Source organism: Pelobates fuscus, chromosome 2, assembly GCF_036172605.1.
Source record: "Pelobates fuscus isolate aPelFus1 chromosome 2, aPelFus1.pri, whole genome shotgun sequence".
In the NCBI taxonomy this organism is placed as follows: domain Eukaryota; kingdom Metazoa; phylum Chordata; class Amphibia; order Anura; family Pelobatidae; genus Pelobates; species Pelobates fuscus.
Window position 1 is genome coordinate 226,679,042 of NC_086318.1, and position 16,757 is coordinate 226,695,798.

Here is a 16,757-nt window from a genome sequence, read left to right on the forward strand (position 1 = left end):
ATGAGAAGGGGTGTGGTCTAATGACATCAACACCCTATATCAGGTGTGCATAATTATTAGGCAACTTCCTTTCCTTTGGCAAAATGGGTCAAAAGAAGGACTTGACAGGCTCAAAAAAGTCAAAAATAGTGAGATATCTTGCAGAGGGATGCAGCACTCTTAAAATTGCAAAGCTTCTGAAGCGTGATCATCGAACAATCAAGCGTTTCATTCAAAATAGTCAACAGGGTCGCAAGAAGCGTGTGGAGATACCAAGGTGCAAAATAACTGCCCATGAACTGAGAAAAGTCAAGCGTGCAGCTGCCAAGGTGCCACTTGCCACCAGTTTGGCCATATTTCAGAGCTGCAACATCACTGGAGTGCCCGAAAGCACAAGGTGTGCAATACTCAGAGACATGGCCAAGGTAAGAAAGGCTGAAAGACGACCACCACTGAACAAGACACACAAGCTGAAACGTCAAGACTGGGCCAAGAAATATCTCAAGACTGATTTTTCTAAGGTTTTATGGACTGATTAAATGAGAGTGAGTCTTGATGGGCCAGATGGATGGATTGGTAAAGGGCAGAGAGCTCCAGTCCGACTCAGACGCCAGCAAGGTGGAGGTGGAGTACGGGTTGGGGCTGGTATCATCAAAGATGAGCTTGTGGGGCCTTTTCGGGTTGAGGATGGAGTCAAGCTCAACTCCCAGTTTCTGGAAGACACCTTCTTCAAGCAGTGGTACAGGAAGAAGTCTGCATCCTTCAAGAAAAACATGATTTTCATGCAGGACAATGCTCCATCACACGCGTCCAAGTACTCCACAGCGTGGCTGGCAAGAAAGGGTATAAAAGAAGAAAATCTAATGACATGGCCTCCTTGTTCACCTGATCTGAACCCCATTGAGAACCTGTGGTCCATCATCAAATGTGAGATTTACAAGGAGGGAAAACAGTACACCTCTCTGAACAGTGTCTGGGAGGCTGTGGTTGCTGCTGCACGCAATGTTGATGGTGAACAGATCAAAACACTGACAGAATCCATGGATGGCAGGCTTTTGAGTGTCCTTGCAAAGAAAGGTGGCTATATTGGTCACTGATTTGTTTTTGTTATGTTTTTGAATGCAATAAATGTATATTTGTGAATGTTGAGATGTTATATTGGTTTCACTGGTAAAAATAAATAATTGAAATGGGTATATATTTGTTTTTTGTTAAGTTGCCTAATAATTATGCACAGTAATAGTCACCTGCACACACAGATATCCCCCTAAAATAGCTATAACTAAAAACAAACTAAAAACTACTTCCAAAAATATTCAGCTTTGATATTAATGAGTTTTTTGGGTTCATTGAGAACATGGTTGTTGTTCAATAATAAAATTAATCCTCAAAAATACAACTTGCCTAATAATTCTGCACTCCCTGTATAGGATATGTAGTCCACAACATTTGTAGTGGTGCAAAAGGTTGCCTACCCCTGCTTTAGTCAGTAAGAAACCATGGTGGCTGCAGCTTCACAATAGCTTAAGAACTACATAGAAAGCTCGGCAAAACATCAACAGAGTTGAAGACAGACAGACACTATGAATTCTACGGGTTTACATATCAGGACATAACAATCATCTCTTCCTTAGTAGGTTTTAAAATTAGGTAAATACAACCTCAAATGAACAACACATTTCATATTACACTGTATCATTAAATATATATTTTTTTAACCCCTTAAGGACCAAACTTCTGGAATAAAAGGGAATCATGACGTGTCAGACATGTCATGTGTCCTTAAGGGGTTAAAGTAAAAATGGAGAAGCCATGTTTGAAAAACTAAGTACAGCCTCCCTGCTTCCATAGTAATTAAGAGGCAAGATTGATCATCAAAAAGTGCTCTATAAAAGCTGAAGTTTTAGCAGTTTGCTGGTCTTGAGTGTTCAGGTGTGTTTTAAGGAGGAAAGACATCAGCAATGATCTTAGAGAATCAATTGTTGCTGCCCATCAAACTGGGAAGGGTTATAAGCCATTTTGAAACAATTTAAAGTCCATCATTCTACATCGAAAAAGATTATACAAAAGTTGAAAACATTAAAGACAGCTGACAATCTTCCTACGAGTCCCAGCAAATTCACCACAAGGTCAAACTGTGCAATGCTCAGAGAAATTGCAACAAAAAAAAGAGTTGCGTCTCAGACAAAATAGGCCTCAGTTGGCATGTTAAATGTTTAAGTTCATGACAGTACAATTAGAAAAAGACCCAGCATGGTGTGTTTGGAAGGGTTGCCAGGAGAAAGCTTCTTCTCTCTAAAAAGAAAATGGCAGCATGGCTTAGGTTTGCAAATTTGCATCTGAACAAACCACAAGACTTCTGGAACAATGTCCTTTGGATAGATGAGGCCAAAGTGATAATGTTTGGCCATTATACACAACGCCACAATTGGCGAAAACTAAACATAGGATATCAGCACAAACACCTAATTTCAACTGTCAAGCACGGTGGTGGAGGGGTGATGATTTGGGTTTGTTTTGTAGCTACAGGACCGGGGAACTTTGCAAACATTAAGTTGACCATTAACTCCTCTGTATACTGAAGTATTATAGATTCAAATGTAAGGCCATCTGTCAGACAGCTCAAGCCTGGTAAAAATTGGGTCATACAACAGGACAATTATCCCAAGTGCACAAGCAAATCTACAACAGAATGCCTGAAGTCAAAGTCCAGACCTCAACCCTATTGAAATGTGGTGGGACCTTAAGAGAGCTGTGCATAAACAAATGCCAAGTACTCAATGAACTGAAGCAACTTGTAAAAAAGAGCCAAAATTCCTCTGCAACGATGTGAGAGATTGATAAAAGTCATACAGAAAATGATTATTTCAAGTCATTGCTGCTAAAGGTGGTTCTACAAACTATTGAATCATAAGGTGTACCCAATTTTGAGACCAGCTAAGGAAAAGATGATGTCCTGATATGTAAAACTATGGAATTCAAAGAGGGTGTACTTTTTTCCGATGGATATATGAATATATATATATATGCCCTGCTCATGAAAACTGGTGATTTACCACAACACTTTATTATTGCTATCAAAAGATTGAAAATGAAGTTGAAAATTAACTATAACAAAACGTGGCATCAATGGTTATTCAGTAACACAAGTGACATCAAAATAAGATAGTGGTTCAGGGTCTCATACTCATGATGAAGTTTTAGTGAATGAGGAATCGGAATCTGCAGTTTGGAATTGTCATTCTGAGCTTTTCGATTCAGGTGGATCCATATACAGGTCATGGCAAAGGAGTGCGTGGACTGAGGTTTGGTGATATCAGGAACAGGAATGCACTGCAAAATAATCGGAAGGCATGCTTGTGGAGTCAACAAATAACAGTATGTACGAAGGATATCAGTGACTTGTCCTAGCTTTCCCAATATTTAAGATAAACCTTAACAACACCTACATTTCAAATTAAAACCGAACAGTGGATGTTGTGTATAAAAAGTATGATATATAAAAAGTGGTGCAAAGACCTAAAAAAGGGCACCTTGTAATGGGCCTACTGGTTTCCATAGAGATTAACCAACCTCTAGTACTTTAAAAAGTCTCATAATTTCAAATGTGGTCTAAACTAAAACCCCTACTTGTCTGAACATTTCTATTTTGTTTCACATGGGCTATAATGTTGACATTTTAGATGAGCACTATAGCAGAAGAAAGGTGGCTCTGTCTGAGGTGAAGTCAACAGACATTTATTATGAAGACGTGTCAATCACTTTGACATTACAATTAATTTAAATAAATTTTACAAAGTTAATTGTTAAAATGATTTTTATTTTTTTTATTTTATAGTGTTTCTTAAAATCTGTGGTAAAAGAAAGCATCCTGCTGAGACGTGAAATGAGAGGTGTCCATTTTATATATATATATATTTTTATAAATTAAAAGAGTTTAACACTCTCTTATAATGACAACATCTGAACCAAAGCTTACCTCTTTCTCTGGATATAAGAGATCAAAGAGCTTCATGACTGGGAGAAAGTCTGCCAACGCATTCTTCTGTATGCTTCCAGAAATGAATTGTAGCAGGACCCACATCAGGTGATCTCTGCCTTTAATAAGGCCTCGGCCTGCCAACTGCAAGAAAGTATTTAAGCATCCAGACACAATCTAACACACTGAGCATGCTTTTCACTTGTAAATTACTGCTGATATGGAAGAATATCCAAGGTGGCAAAACCCATAAACACACTATTTACACCACTCCTCATAAAAAGGTACATACCAATTAATATTTTTTAAAGTATACACATCATTTGGTCTAAACAAAGTGGATCAATGGGACAAGAGTTTGACAAATCAATAAATAACTTACATAAACTTTTACTCACACCCACAATCAATCATGCCACATGATTCAAAAGCATTCACACATACACAATAATAGAAAAACTCTCAAACCTATAAACACATGCCTACCAGATACATTACATTCCCTTTCCTTCTCGGTTTGTTGTGAGATGGGAAGCAGAGATCTGAAGATCTACCACAATTACCCTTGTGTGTCTAGTGCATGAGTGGGCTTTCTCTGTATTCTCTGGCAGCAGAGGAAGCTTCAGACACCACCTAGTAAGGCTGTGTGCAACCTAAAATAACAATGAAAGGATGTGATGTGCATATCACTTCCAGCTGTGCTAAATTACAAGAGCATACAGAGACAGCCCAGTCACATGAAGTCTATGTGGGCCATTCCAAAGAGTGTTTTTATCTCTCTGACCGAGAACTGAGAAAAAATGTTTAGCGCTAGCTACCATTTCTATATGGGCATGGTGACCTAGTTCTTGACTACTGAGTAGTCAAGCCCTGTAAGAAGTGAACATTTCACAGTAACCTATCAAATCATTAAAAATTTTCGAATGTAGGAGAAGCGCACTAAAAGTGTGAATATGTATATTTGATATCTTCATTCATATCACTGTGAATCTTTACTATTAAATATAACATTACTGACATAATTCCCTACCAATTTGTCTTAAGGCATAGATGAAATGTCACTGTCTTATCAGTGTTTCATAACCAATCAGAACTGATTATTGCAGCCAAGTACCCCAATATCAACATTCTGCAAAGTATATACCTTTTGATGGAGAGACAAAACCATGTGTGGAAAACTGGCAAACTGAAATAGCACAAAGAAAATGAGCTGGCTGGAGAGATGCTGCCATAGCAGCTGGCTGGTTCCCCCATCGTCAAACTTCTCCTCTGTCTCAGAGCGCTCCATGGCATATACCACCAGATCGACCAACTGGTCCTCTAGCACAGGACAGCGTTGCTTGTGCTGAAAGGAAGAAATCATACAACACAGTATTCCAAAAGCGCTGCACACCAGGCGACAAAGAAAGCAAACTGTGCACGTAGCCAGAAGAGGCCAGGAAGCATGAAATGGTAGGACAGATGACAAATGTTTATCAAAGCTGCATTTAAGGTAACATATACTCAAAGTGGTTATATTTTTTGTTTACCAAAAACGTAGAAGCATGCATTCTCCAGAATATAGTCTTGTATAACATATAGAGATGACATCGGTCTCAGTACAGTAGGAAAAAGGGCCAAAAAAACAATTGGCAGAGGAAGAAAATACAAACAAATAAGGAAAAAAAAATGGTAACTATAAAAAATAAAAACAAGGGAAAAGGCAAGTCAAAGATAATAAAATATAGAGTGGAGGGAGAATTAAAAATAAAATGAAGGTCAATGGGGGGGGGATAGGGAAAGACTAGAAAGAACAAGAAAGGAAAAAAATAGGACAATAGTTTTCTTAAAAGAGAAAGTGGAACATAAAAAGAATAAAGTTAACTCTAGATAAGAGGGTTAAGTATAGAAAATAAAAAATAAAAGAGGTTTGCTTCTATGTATACATCAATAAAATTTGTTTCAATGATATCTGAGGTTTGCATGAGAGTGTTTTTTTGGGGGAGGGGGTTATTATAAGTGTTTGGAATTATTTTAAAATATAGTAAGACTTCATAAATAAGCAATTATAAAAGTAAGGAACAGTTACTTTATTTCACACTTAGCCAAGTGTGGAAGTCTGTGATGTCAGTATGTATGGAGATATACAAAACTGAACTGTACTTGTTACCATAATGCAGCTTTCATTGGAAACGTTAAACACATAAAAGATGATAAGCAGCTTAAGGCTAAAAAAAAAAAAAAAGAAAATGTAATGTCCCTTTCCAAAGGCAAAATTAATAGTATATGTTTTACCGCAAAGATATATAGGAAGCAAAAACAGGAAAAATGTAAAAAAAAAAACAATCTGTAAAATTTTGAATTTAATATTAGAATGCACTTTAAAGGTTATCTACAAACCTATTGCAAAATATTTATAATCTTATACAAGCATAGGTTTGTCCTCTTTTGCCATAAAAAAAGGGATAAAAAAAAATTAATGAAAATTGAATTGAAATGTGTGTGACAACAACCCCTGACATGCTCTCTGCTGGCGGAGAAACATACTGAGATGAGATGCTGACAGCATTTTGGGAAGACATGCTGTGACGAGTAGTAATGCGTAGTCCTAAGGACCTGCCAAAACTGCACCCCCCCCCATCAACCAGAGGTCAGGCCAAAAATAGCAATATGAACACAACACATAATGCAATTATACTCAACCTGTGGCTCTGAAGCCACTGGCAGATCTTCGACAATATTTTTCAGGACTCTAGAAACTATTCTACGTACTGTAACCTTGTTTCTTAAGTAGGTTGGAATGCATCCACCAAGATCAGCTGCAAGTTATACTATAAAATACTGAAATTTAATAGAATGCACTGTTTAAACAAATCACTGATAATGTATTAGTACTTAATGGGGGAAATGTTTTGTCTTTGTGAAGAAAGAATGTACACGCCAAGACAAGGGCTTCCAAACTAGTCTTTGAAGACACCAGCAGCATATAATTTAACAATCACTTAATTCACTCCAATTAGAGATACTGATAAAAGAAGCCATTTAGCTTCAGATGGTTGGTAATAAGACTGATGGAATATTGAATCAGTCTTATTAATTGCCTGCTGACAATTGATTTGTAAAGATGATCAAAATAGTAAAAATTTTCAGCCCAAAACAATTCTTCACACTTGCTGCTTAGTTGATATCCTGTAGGGGAAAGTGGGTAAGCAAAAATACCTTAAGTGAAGCATTTTAGATTAGTCTAAAATCATTATATATGAAATATTAGTCTAGGAGTGTCAGTTTCTGCATTCTGGTTGTTGCCTTCTTCTAAGTAAATACTGGCTATTAAAATAAGAGAAAGGCGTTTTTGTTATAGCCTCATTCTGGGAATCAATCACAGATAGAACTTCTTTCATACAGTACATAACTGGAGATAGGAGCTGGCTGTAATATGTGTTGGTAGAGGCAATCTAAGAAGTAAGTAGTTGGAGAACCACAGGAAAGCTATTAAACAAATCCTTCATCGCACAGTGGACAAGCAACAGGATTAGTATAAAAACTATAATTGAAAAGGTAGACAATTCAGGCTATATGCAAGACACTGGAGACTGCTTGTGACTCTGAGAATGGCAAAGCTTGAGTAAAACTGGCACAAAAACACTATTAGTCCAAGACACAAATAAATGCTTGTAAAAATTCACATCACAACACTACAAGGTTGTTATCTAGCATGCAAGACTAGCATGTACAGGGCTTGAGATTTACTAGTCCGGCACATTTAGAAAAAAAAAAACATTTTAGTTTAGCAAAGAAATTAAAGTGGTCATAATTATTTTACGGTAAATTAAATGTGCACAACTAACCATATTCCTTTTTTGGGGTTCAGCGTTTTAGAAATATTTTTCTTCAAGCTGTGGACTCCCTACACACTTTGAAGCTCAATTGAAAGGTGCTACAGTTGCCATATTTCTGTATTTTGCAGGATCATTTCGAATATTTCATGCTATGGGATTGGGCACAATTAGATACTTTCTACAATATATTGCATTCATATACTGCAAGAAGAGCCAAGCTTTGTGTTACTCATGTACTGTCTGTTGAATCCAAATGGTGTATATACATATTATATGCAAGCAAATAAATAATGCTCTTATCAATCATCTTCTACTTCTAAACACAGTCAGAAAGATTTGGAAGGGGAAAAAAAAAGTAACAAGTTCCAAAAGATAACATCAAGTGGTTAAATTATGACCTTTTTAGAATGGGTGCTTTCAGCAATTCAACCATGGGCTGGGGTAAATAAAATATATAATTAAAGGGACACTAGTCACCAAAATAACTTTAGCTAAATTAAGCAATTTTTGATGTATAGATCATGCAGTGTATAGATCATGCAGTCTCACTGTTTAATTGACTGCCATTGGAAGTTAAATCACCTTTGCTTCGGTTTATCCTAGCCACACCTGCCCTGTCTGTGACGGACACCACATCCTGCTTGAAAACTAAATTGTTTCATTTTCAATCAGATGCAACTTAATTTAAAGGGGCACTATAGTCACCAGAACAACTACAGCGATTTTCATGTAAACACTGCCTTTTCAGAAAAAAGGCAGTGTTTACATTTCCCCAAGGAAAATGTAATCCCCACTCCTTAGATGGCCACTGGAGGGGCTTCCCGGCTCGGGGCTGCACAGTAAGCAGCCCTGCCGTTTAGCGTCCTCACGCTCTGCATGGAGAAGCTAAATTTTCCTGATAGAGATGCATTGATTCAATCAGTTTGTTTGTATTGCTCTGTAAATTGAACTTAAATTACCTATGGTGGGCCCCTGCAGGGTCTAGAAAGCTAACAGAGTAGAAGATAAGAATTCTAAATTAAACAGATTTTGCAAGTATCAACATTAGATGACTCTTTACAGGAAGTGTTTAGGAAGGCTGTGTAAGTCACATGCAGGGTGGTGTGTTTAGGGCTACATAAACAAAGTGATTGAACACCTAAATGAGAGATAATTGCAGAGGCATGATCTACACACCAAAGCTGCGTCATTAAGTTAAAGTTGTTTTGGTGACTATAGCGCCCCTTTGAATGTTAGTAGACACTTTTGTATTTTCCACTGATTTATATAAAGTTGATTTTAGGTCCACTGTAAATATGAGAAACTTATAAATATGAAAGAGAGAAGTAATAAGAACTGAGCATTAGCCATAAAGAGAAACTAATTTTGTTTGTGCTCTTTCACTACAACAGATCATAAACATATCCCTCCAAACAAAACAGTACCAATATCAGTGGCTTCATTTGTAATATCAAGAAGAAAAGATTATTTATAAACTAAACTGGTTTAGAATTGCAACCAACAAATTACAAAATTTGAGGCTTTGGCAAATTTCACTGAAAGTGCTAGATAATTAATTGCCCTCTCAAGTATTCCAGAGGAAAACATGATGGGGTTTGGATTATTACTATAAGCCATCAATGTCTAAAACAAAATCAGATGTGTGGTACAGGGTGAGCCCCAGGGCACTCTTGGCACTATGCGCACAACAACACATTGTAGTGGTTAAGGTGCTTGGAGGGTTCCTTTAAGGCATAACACAGTCTTTAGGACTTCCAGGCGATGTGTCATGAGTGAGAATTTTCTCATACAGATGTTATCTTTCTGAAAACGTAGAATTGACGGGTCTGCTTTTAGTACCACTTTTTTTTTTTTTTTTTTAAATCTGACTTCTGGTACTTTGCATTCCACAGCTTCCTCTATAATCCATATTATTCTCCAAACACTTTACAATGAAACACAAACAGAAGTGTGGCTTTTTTTTTTTTTTTTTTTTTATATTTGCTAAAAAAAAAAATTAAATAGAAGAAAAATGTTCCCTTGCTTGAGAAATACAAAGTGAACTTTTCATTTGTTTCCTATATAGAGCACCACTTTGTATGAATATCAAGTTTTATAACAGTCCTACACTACATTACACTATATGCCATATTTAGACCCATGCAATGAGCAAGTGGTTTACAGAAGGAGATTGCATACAAACGTTATAACCATGCCTAAAACAATCAAACTCTAAACCTCACCATAAAAGGTTAATTAAATTGTTAATCTGTTCCCTCACAAAGTTAATCAAGAGGAAAGTAAATGAATAAATTTTTTTCTCCTTTTGTCTGATCAATGTACTTTTTGGATTTAACGGAATCACTTGAGGAAAGACAGCTACAACAGAAAATATAACAAAGCTTAAATGAACCCCCTTAAATGTGCAAGCAGAGCAAAGAAATGAGAAAAAGAGGGCAAAAGGATAGGTGACGCCATCAGTTTTTACTTGAGAAAACAAATATTTACATTTAATTTTAAGGGAACGTAATTAAAGTTGTAGTTTAATAAAATGGTTCTAGGCATGTGGCAGTCCTACAAATTTCAAGCCCTGAACATGTATATGTATTTGCTAACTTGGATCAGTGGCTACTAAACAGCCAGCAGCACTGTTAGTCACAATACAAGAAGAAGGTTGTGAACATACCTGGGCAATGTTCAAGGTCTAGAGCATTGAAGGATGGGCAGGACAAGACAGAACAAAAAAAAGGAAGAAAAAAAGAAAAGACAAAACAGTGACTATGAGGCCTGCCTCAAGATGCCCAATGTCAGAGTATACCCACCAATACTGTCTAACAAGGCAGAGGGTATTTAAATTTAAGTAGGTTGTCTTTGGAAAGAAAGCATTAGGAATATTTTGGTAAACCAAGGGTTGAGTGTATTACATGGTGCAGTAAGCTGGCATTGGGCTCTCATGAGACTGGCCTTATAGGAGGAGGGAGGGAAAAAAGCAATGCAAAACAAAAAGTCATCTTTTTTAATAACTACTCAATTTTAACATCCCCAAGGCAGTAAGCAATGAACAATAAGAACAACTTGCGGTTTATATTTAGTTAAATAATATAAAGTACCTTTATGAGATATTAAAATAAGATTACTAGGTGATCACTATTAATACTGTTTTGTTCAGATTGTTATAGCAAAGAAAAGGTGGAAGAATAGTGCAATATTTGCATGGAACATTCTCTATTGCAATGTAATACCTGCTTGTTAAGACCCAACATGTTGCACACCATATCGCGAGAATACGGCTGCTCCAGAACATATCTTAAGAGGCCAGTCTGAGGCTCAAATAAGTCCTGCAAGGAAAGGTAAAACACATTTATTTTCTGTAAAAAAATGTTGTTCAAGTGAATTATGAAGTGCCAAGACTTTACCTTAACACTTAAAAATAATTAGATACAAATTGTTACCAGACTCAAACACATCAAAAACTATCAATAAGGGAATCTATATGCAACTAAATTCAAACCTGATATAATGAATTATTGTGTAAAAAACAAAAAAGCTATTCACATTTCACAGTAATCCAATGCATGGAGGCACATGTAAACACGTTCTCCCATCTTTGTGCAATTTCTGTGCAATTTGTAAACTACACAAAATTACCAGATTCTGAGTCATGCCAAAGAAAAACATTGAAGGACTGTGTGAGGGTTAGGCAGTCTGGGCACACAACAAATGTAGCATTTACTTGCATTTATATGCACACAATAGTGACTGCAAGTAGAGTTGGCTATGTGAGCAGTGCTTGTACGCAATGTGTGTTGAAAAATATCACAAAACTAAGACAAAACTGACAAAGTCATCCCACAATCAAAGTTTCCAGCTGGCTGGTTACAGGACAAAAAAGAGTGGATCCAAAACCCAAGACAAAGAAAAGAAAAAGCTAAATATTTTCAAGAGCAATGTGGTAAAATGCAGGGCCGGGCTTAGCATGGGGGCATGGAGGCAATTGCCCCACAGGCTTCCCTAAATCATTTTAAAACCGGCCGCTGCAGGGACGGTCCTAATGCTGCAGCCACCTGAGCGCTCTGTAAAGAGCCTCAGGCGGCTGCAGCGCTGCTTCTCTCCTCCCCTTCCCTTCCCTTTAGAGCGGCCGAGCTTCTCTCTGGTCCGCAGTGCCCGGCCGGAGTGATAGGAAAGTGCACACTCAGTGTGCACTTCCCGTCAGTCCAGCCGGGTACAGGAAACCGAAATTCCTGTACCGTGCGGAGTTTCTGTTTTCTGTACCAGGCCGGACTGACCGGAAGTGCACACTGAGTGTGCACTTTCCTATCACTCCGGCCGGGCACCGCGGACCGGAGAGGAGCTTGGACACGCTACAGGGAAGGGGAGGTGAGGGGGAGGGGTAAAAAGAAGAAGAAGGTGGGGGGAGTAAGAAGAAGAAGAAGAAGAAGAAGAAGAAGAAGGTGGGGGTGAGTAAGAAGAAGAAGAAGGTGGGGGTAAGAAGAAGAAGAAGGTGGGGGTAAGAAGAAGAAGAAGGTGGGGGTAAGAAGAAGAAGAAGGTGGGGGTAAGAAGAAGAAGAAGGTGGGGGTAAGAAGAAGAAGAAGGTGGGGGTAAGAAGAAGAAGAAGGTGGGGGTAAGAAGAAGAAGAAGGTGGGGGTAAGAAGAAGAAGAAGGTGGGGGTAAGAAGAAGAAGAAGGTGGGGGTAAGAAGAAGAAGAAGGTGGGGGTAAGAAGAAGAAGAAGGTGGGGGTAAGAAGAAGAAGAAGGTGGGGGTAAGAAGAAGAAGAAGGTGGGGGTAAGAAGAATAAGAAGGTGGGGGTAAGAAGAATAAGAAGGTGGGGGTAAGAAGAATAAGAAGGTGGGGGTAAGAAGAATAAGAAGGTGGGGGTAAGAAGAATAAGAAGGTGGGCGTAAGAAGAATAAGAACAGGGGCGTAAGAAGAATAAGAACGGGGCGTAAGAAGAATAAGAACGGGGGGGAGGGGAGACGAACACAGGGAGGAGGGAGGGGAGACGAACACAGGAAGGGGGGAGGGGAGACGAACACAGGGAGGGGGGAGGGGAGACGAACACAGGGAGGGGGGAGGGGAGACGAACACAGGGAGGGGGGAGGGGAGACGAACACAGGGAGGGGGGAGGGGAGACGAACACAGGGAGGGGGGAGGGGAGACGAACACAGGGAGGGGGGAGGGGAGACGAACACAGGGAGGGGGGAGGGGAGACGAACACAGGGAGGGGGGAGGGGAGACGAACACAGGGAGGGGGGAGGGGAGACGAACACAGGGAGGGGGGAGGGGAGACGAACACAGGGAGGGGGGAGGGGAGACGAACACAGGGAGGGGGGAGGGGAGACGAACACAGGGAGGGGGGAGGGGAGACGAACACAGGGAGGGGGGAGGGGAGACGAACACAGGGAGGGGGGAGGGGAGACGAACACAGGGAGGGGGGAGGGGAGACGAACACAGGGAGGGGGGAGGGGAGACGAACACAGGGAGGGGGGAGGGGAGACGAACACAGGGAGGGGGGAGGGGAGACGAACACAGGGAGGGGGGAGGGGAGACGAACACAGGGAGGGGGGAGGGGAGACGAACACAGGGAGGGGGGAGGGGAGACGAACACAGGGAGGGGGGAGGGGAGACGAACACAGGGAGGGGGGAGGGGAGACGAACACAGGGAGGGGGGAGGGGAGACGAACACAGGGAGGGGGGAGGGGAGACGAACACAGGGAGGGGGGAGGGGAGACGAACACAGGGAGGGGGGAGGGGAGACGAACACAGGGAGGGGGGAGGGGAGACGAACACAGGGAGGGGGGAGGGGAGACGAACACAGGGAGGGGGGAGGGGAGACGAACACAGGGAGGGGGGAGGGGAGACGAACACAGGGAGGGGGGAGGGGAGACGAACACAGGGAGGGGGGAGGGGAGACGAACACAGGGAGGGGGGAGGGGAGACGAACACAGGGAGGGGGGAGGTGAGACGAACACAGGGAGGGGGGAGGTGAGACGAACACAGGGAGGGGGGAGGTGAGACGAACACAGGGAGGGGGGAGGTGAGACGAACACAGGGAGGGGGGAGGTGAGACGAACACAGGGAGGGGGGAGGTGAGACGAACACAGGGAGGGGGGAGGTGAGACGAACACAGGGAGGGGGGAGGTGAGACGAACACAGGGAGGGGGGAGGTGAGACGAACACAGGGAGGGGGGAGGTGAGACGAACACAGGGAGGGGGGAGGTGAGACGAACACAGGGAGGGGGGAGGTGAGACGAACACAGGGAGGGGGGAGGTGAGACGAACACAGGGAGGGGGGAGGTGAGACGAACACAGGGAGGGGGGAGGTGAGACGAACACAGGGAGGGGGGAGGTGAGACGAACACAGGGAGGGGGGAGGTGAGACGAACACAGGGAGGGGGGAGGTGAGACGAACACAGGGAGGGGGGAGGTGAGACGAACACAGGGAGGGGGGAGGTGAGACGAACACAGGGAGGGGGGAGGTGAGACGAACACAGGGAGGGGGGAGGTGAGACGAACACAGGGAGGGGGGAGGTGAGACGAACACAGGGAGGGGGGAGGTGAGACGAACACAGGGAGGGGGGAGGTGAGACGAACACAGGGAGGGGGGAGGTGAGACGAACACAGGGAGGGGGGAGGTGAGACGAACACAGGGAGGGGGGAGGTGAGACGAACACAGGGAGGGGGGAGGTGAGACGAACACAGGGAGGGGGGAGGTGAGACGAACACAGGGAGGGGGGAGGTGAGACGAACACAGGGAGGGGGGAGGTGAGACGAACACAGGGAGGGGGGAGGTGAGACGAACACAGGGAGGGGGGAGGTGAGACGAACACAGGGAGGGGGGAGGTGAGACGAACACAGGGAGGGGGGAGGTGAGACGAACACAGGGAGGGGGGAGGTGAGACGAACACAGGGAGGGGGGAGGTGAGACGAACACAGGGAGGGGGGAGGTGAGACGAACACAGGGAGGGGGGAGGTGAGACGAACACAGGGAGGGGGGAGGTGAGACGAACACAGGGAGGGGGGAGGTGAGACGAACACAGGGAGGGGGGAGGTGAGACGAACACAGGGAGGGGGGAGGTGAGACGAACACAGGGAGGGGGGAGGTGAGACGAACACAGGGAGGGGGGAGGTGAGACGAACACAGGGAGGGGGGAGGTGAGACGAACACAGGGAGGGGGGAGGTGAGACGAACACAGGGAGGGGGGAGGTGAGACGAACACAGGGAGGGGGGAGGTGAGACGAACACAGGGAGGGGGGAGGTGAGACGAACACAGGGAGGGGGGAGGTGAGACGAACACAGGGAGGGGGGAGGTGAGACGAACACAGGGAGGGGGGAGGTGAGACGAACACAGGGAGGGGGGAGGTGAGACGAACACAGGGAGGGGGGAGGTGAGACGAACACAGGGAGGGGGGAGGTGAGACGAACACAGGGAGGGGGGAGGTGAGACGAACACAGGGAGGGGGGAGGTGAGACGAACACAGGGAGGGGGGAGGTGAGACGAACACAGGGAGGGGGGAGGTGAGACGAACACAGGGAGGGGGGAGGTGAGACGAACACAGGGAGGGGGGAGGTGAGACGAACACAGGGAGGGGGGAGGTGAGACGAACACAGGGAGGGGGGAGGTGAGACGAACACAGGGAGGGGGGAGGTGAGACGAACACAGGGAGGGGGGAGGTGAGACGAACACCGGGAGGGGGGAGGTGAGACGAACACCGGGAGGGGGGAGGTGAGACGAACACCGGGAGGGGGGAGGTGAGACGAACACAGGGAGGGGGGAGGTGAGACGAACACAGGGAGGGGGGAGGTGAGACGAACACAGGGAGGGGGGAGGTGAGACGAACACAGGGAGGGGGGAGGTGAGACGAACACAGGGAGGGGGGAGGTGAGACGAACACAGGGAGGGGGGAGGTGAGACGAACACAGGGAGGGGGGAGGTGAGACGAACACAGGGAGGGGGGAGGTGAGACGAACACAGGGAGGGGGGAGGTGAGACGAACACAGGGAGGGGGGAGGTGAGACGAACACAGGGAGGGGGGAGGTGAGACGAACACAGGGAGGGGGGAGGTGAGACGAACACAGGGAGGGGGGAGGTGAGACGAACACAGGGAGGGGGGAGGTGAGACGAACACAGGGAGGGGGGAGGTGAGACGAACACAGGGAGGGGGGAGGTGAGACGAACACAGGGAGGGGGGAGGTGAGACGAACACAGGGAGGGGGGAGGTGAGACGAACACAGGGAGGGGGGAGGTGAGACGAACACAGGGAGGGGGGAGGTGAGACGAACACAGGGAGGGGGGAGGTGAGACGAACACAGGGAGGGGGGAGGTGAGAAGAACACAGGGAGTGGGGAGGTGAGAAGAACACAGGGAGTGGGGAGGTGAGAAGAACACAGGGAGGGGGAGGTGAGAAGAACACAGGGAGTGGGGAGGTGAGAAGAACACAGGGAGTGGGGAGGTGAGAAGAACACAGGGAGGGGGAGGTGAGAAGAACACAGGGAGGGGGGAGGTGAGAAGAACACAGGGAGGGGGGAGGTGAGAAGAACACAGGGAGGGGGAGGTGAGAAGAACACAGGGAGGGGGAGGTGAGTGTGAGAAGATACCGCTAGGGGAGGGTGGGGGAGAGGAGAGACCCCTAAGGGGCAGGAGAGCTCTAAGGGACAGAAGGGAGAGCTCTATAGGACAGGGGGCAAGACAGGGAGCTCTTTCACACTGCACGCACAGACACTCACAATGCATCCCTATACATACACAGAAACACACAATGCATCCCTACACACACAGAAACACAACATGCTTCCCTTACAGAGAAACACACAATGCATCCATTACACACACACACAATGGCAATGCATCCTTTGCACACACACAGAAACACACAATGCAAACCCTTACACACACAGAAACACAATGCATCTCTTACACACACTCAATGCACACACATACAGACACACACCTTGCATCCCTTATGCATACAAACACAAATTCACACAATGCATCCCTTACAC

General features: G+C 44.2%; 1 protein-coding gene across 2 annotated transcripts in view; it reads right to left on the reverse strand.

Moving 5' to 3' along the window:
* Positions 1-16,757, reverse strand: part of LOC134587105 (mediator of RNA polymerase II transcription subunit 23) — a 75,327-nt gene that overhangs the window by 37,065 nt on the left and 21,505 nt on the right. Inside the window, exons 10-14 of one of the 2 annotated variants that reach the window (XM_063443231.1) lie at positions 10,998-11,093; positions 10,442-10,459; positions 5,103-5,303; positions 3,959-4,102; positions 3,167-3,312 (exon numbers count right to left, since the gene is read on the reverse strand). In XM_063443231.1, the coding sequence (XP_063299301.1) occupies positions 3,167-3,312; positions 3,959-4,102; positions 5,103-5,303; positions 10,442-10,459; positions 10,998-11,093 (605 nt within the window). The remainder of the gene's footprint in view (positions 1-3,166; positions 3,313-3,958; positions 4,103-5,102; positions 5,304-10,441; positions 10,460-10,997; positions 11,094-16,757) is intronic. The other variant, XM_063443232.1, reaches the window with a different exon arrangement.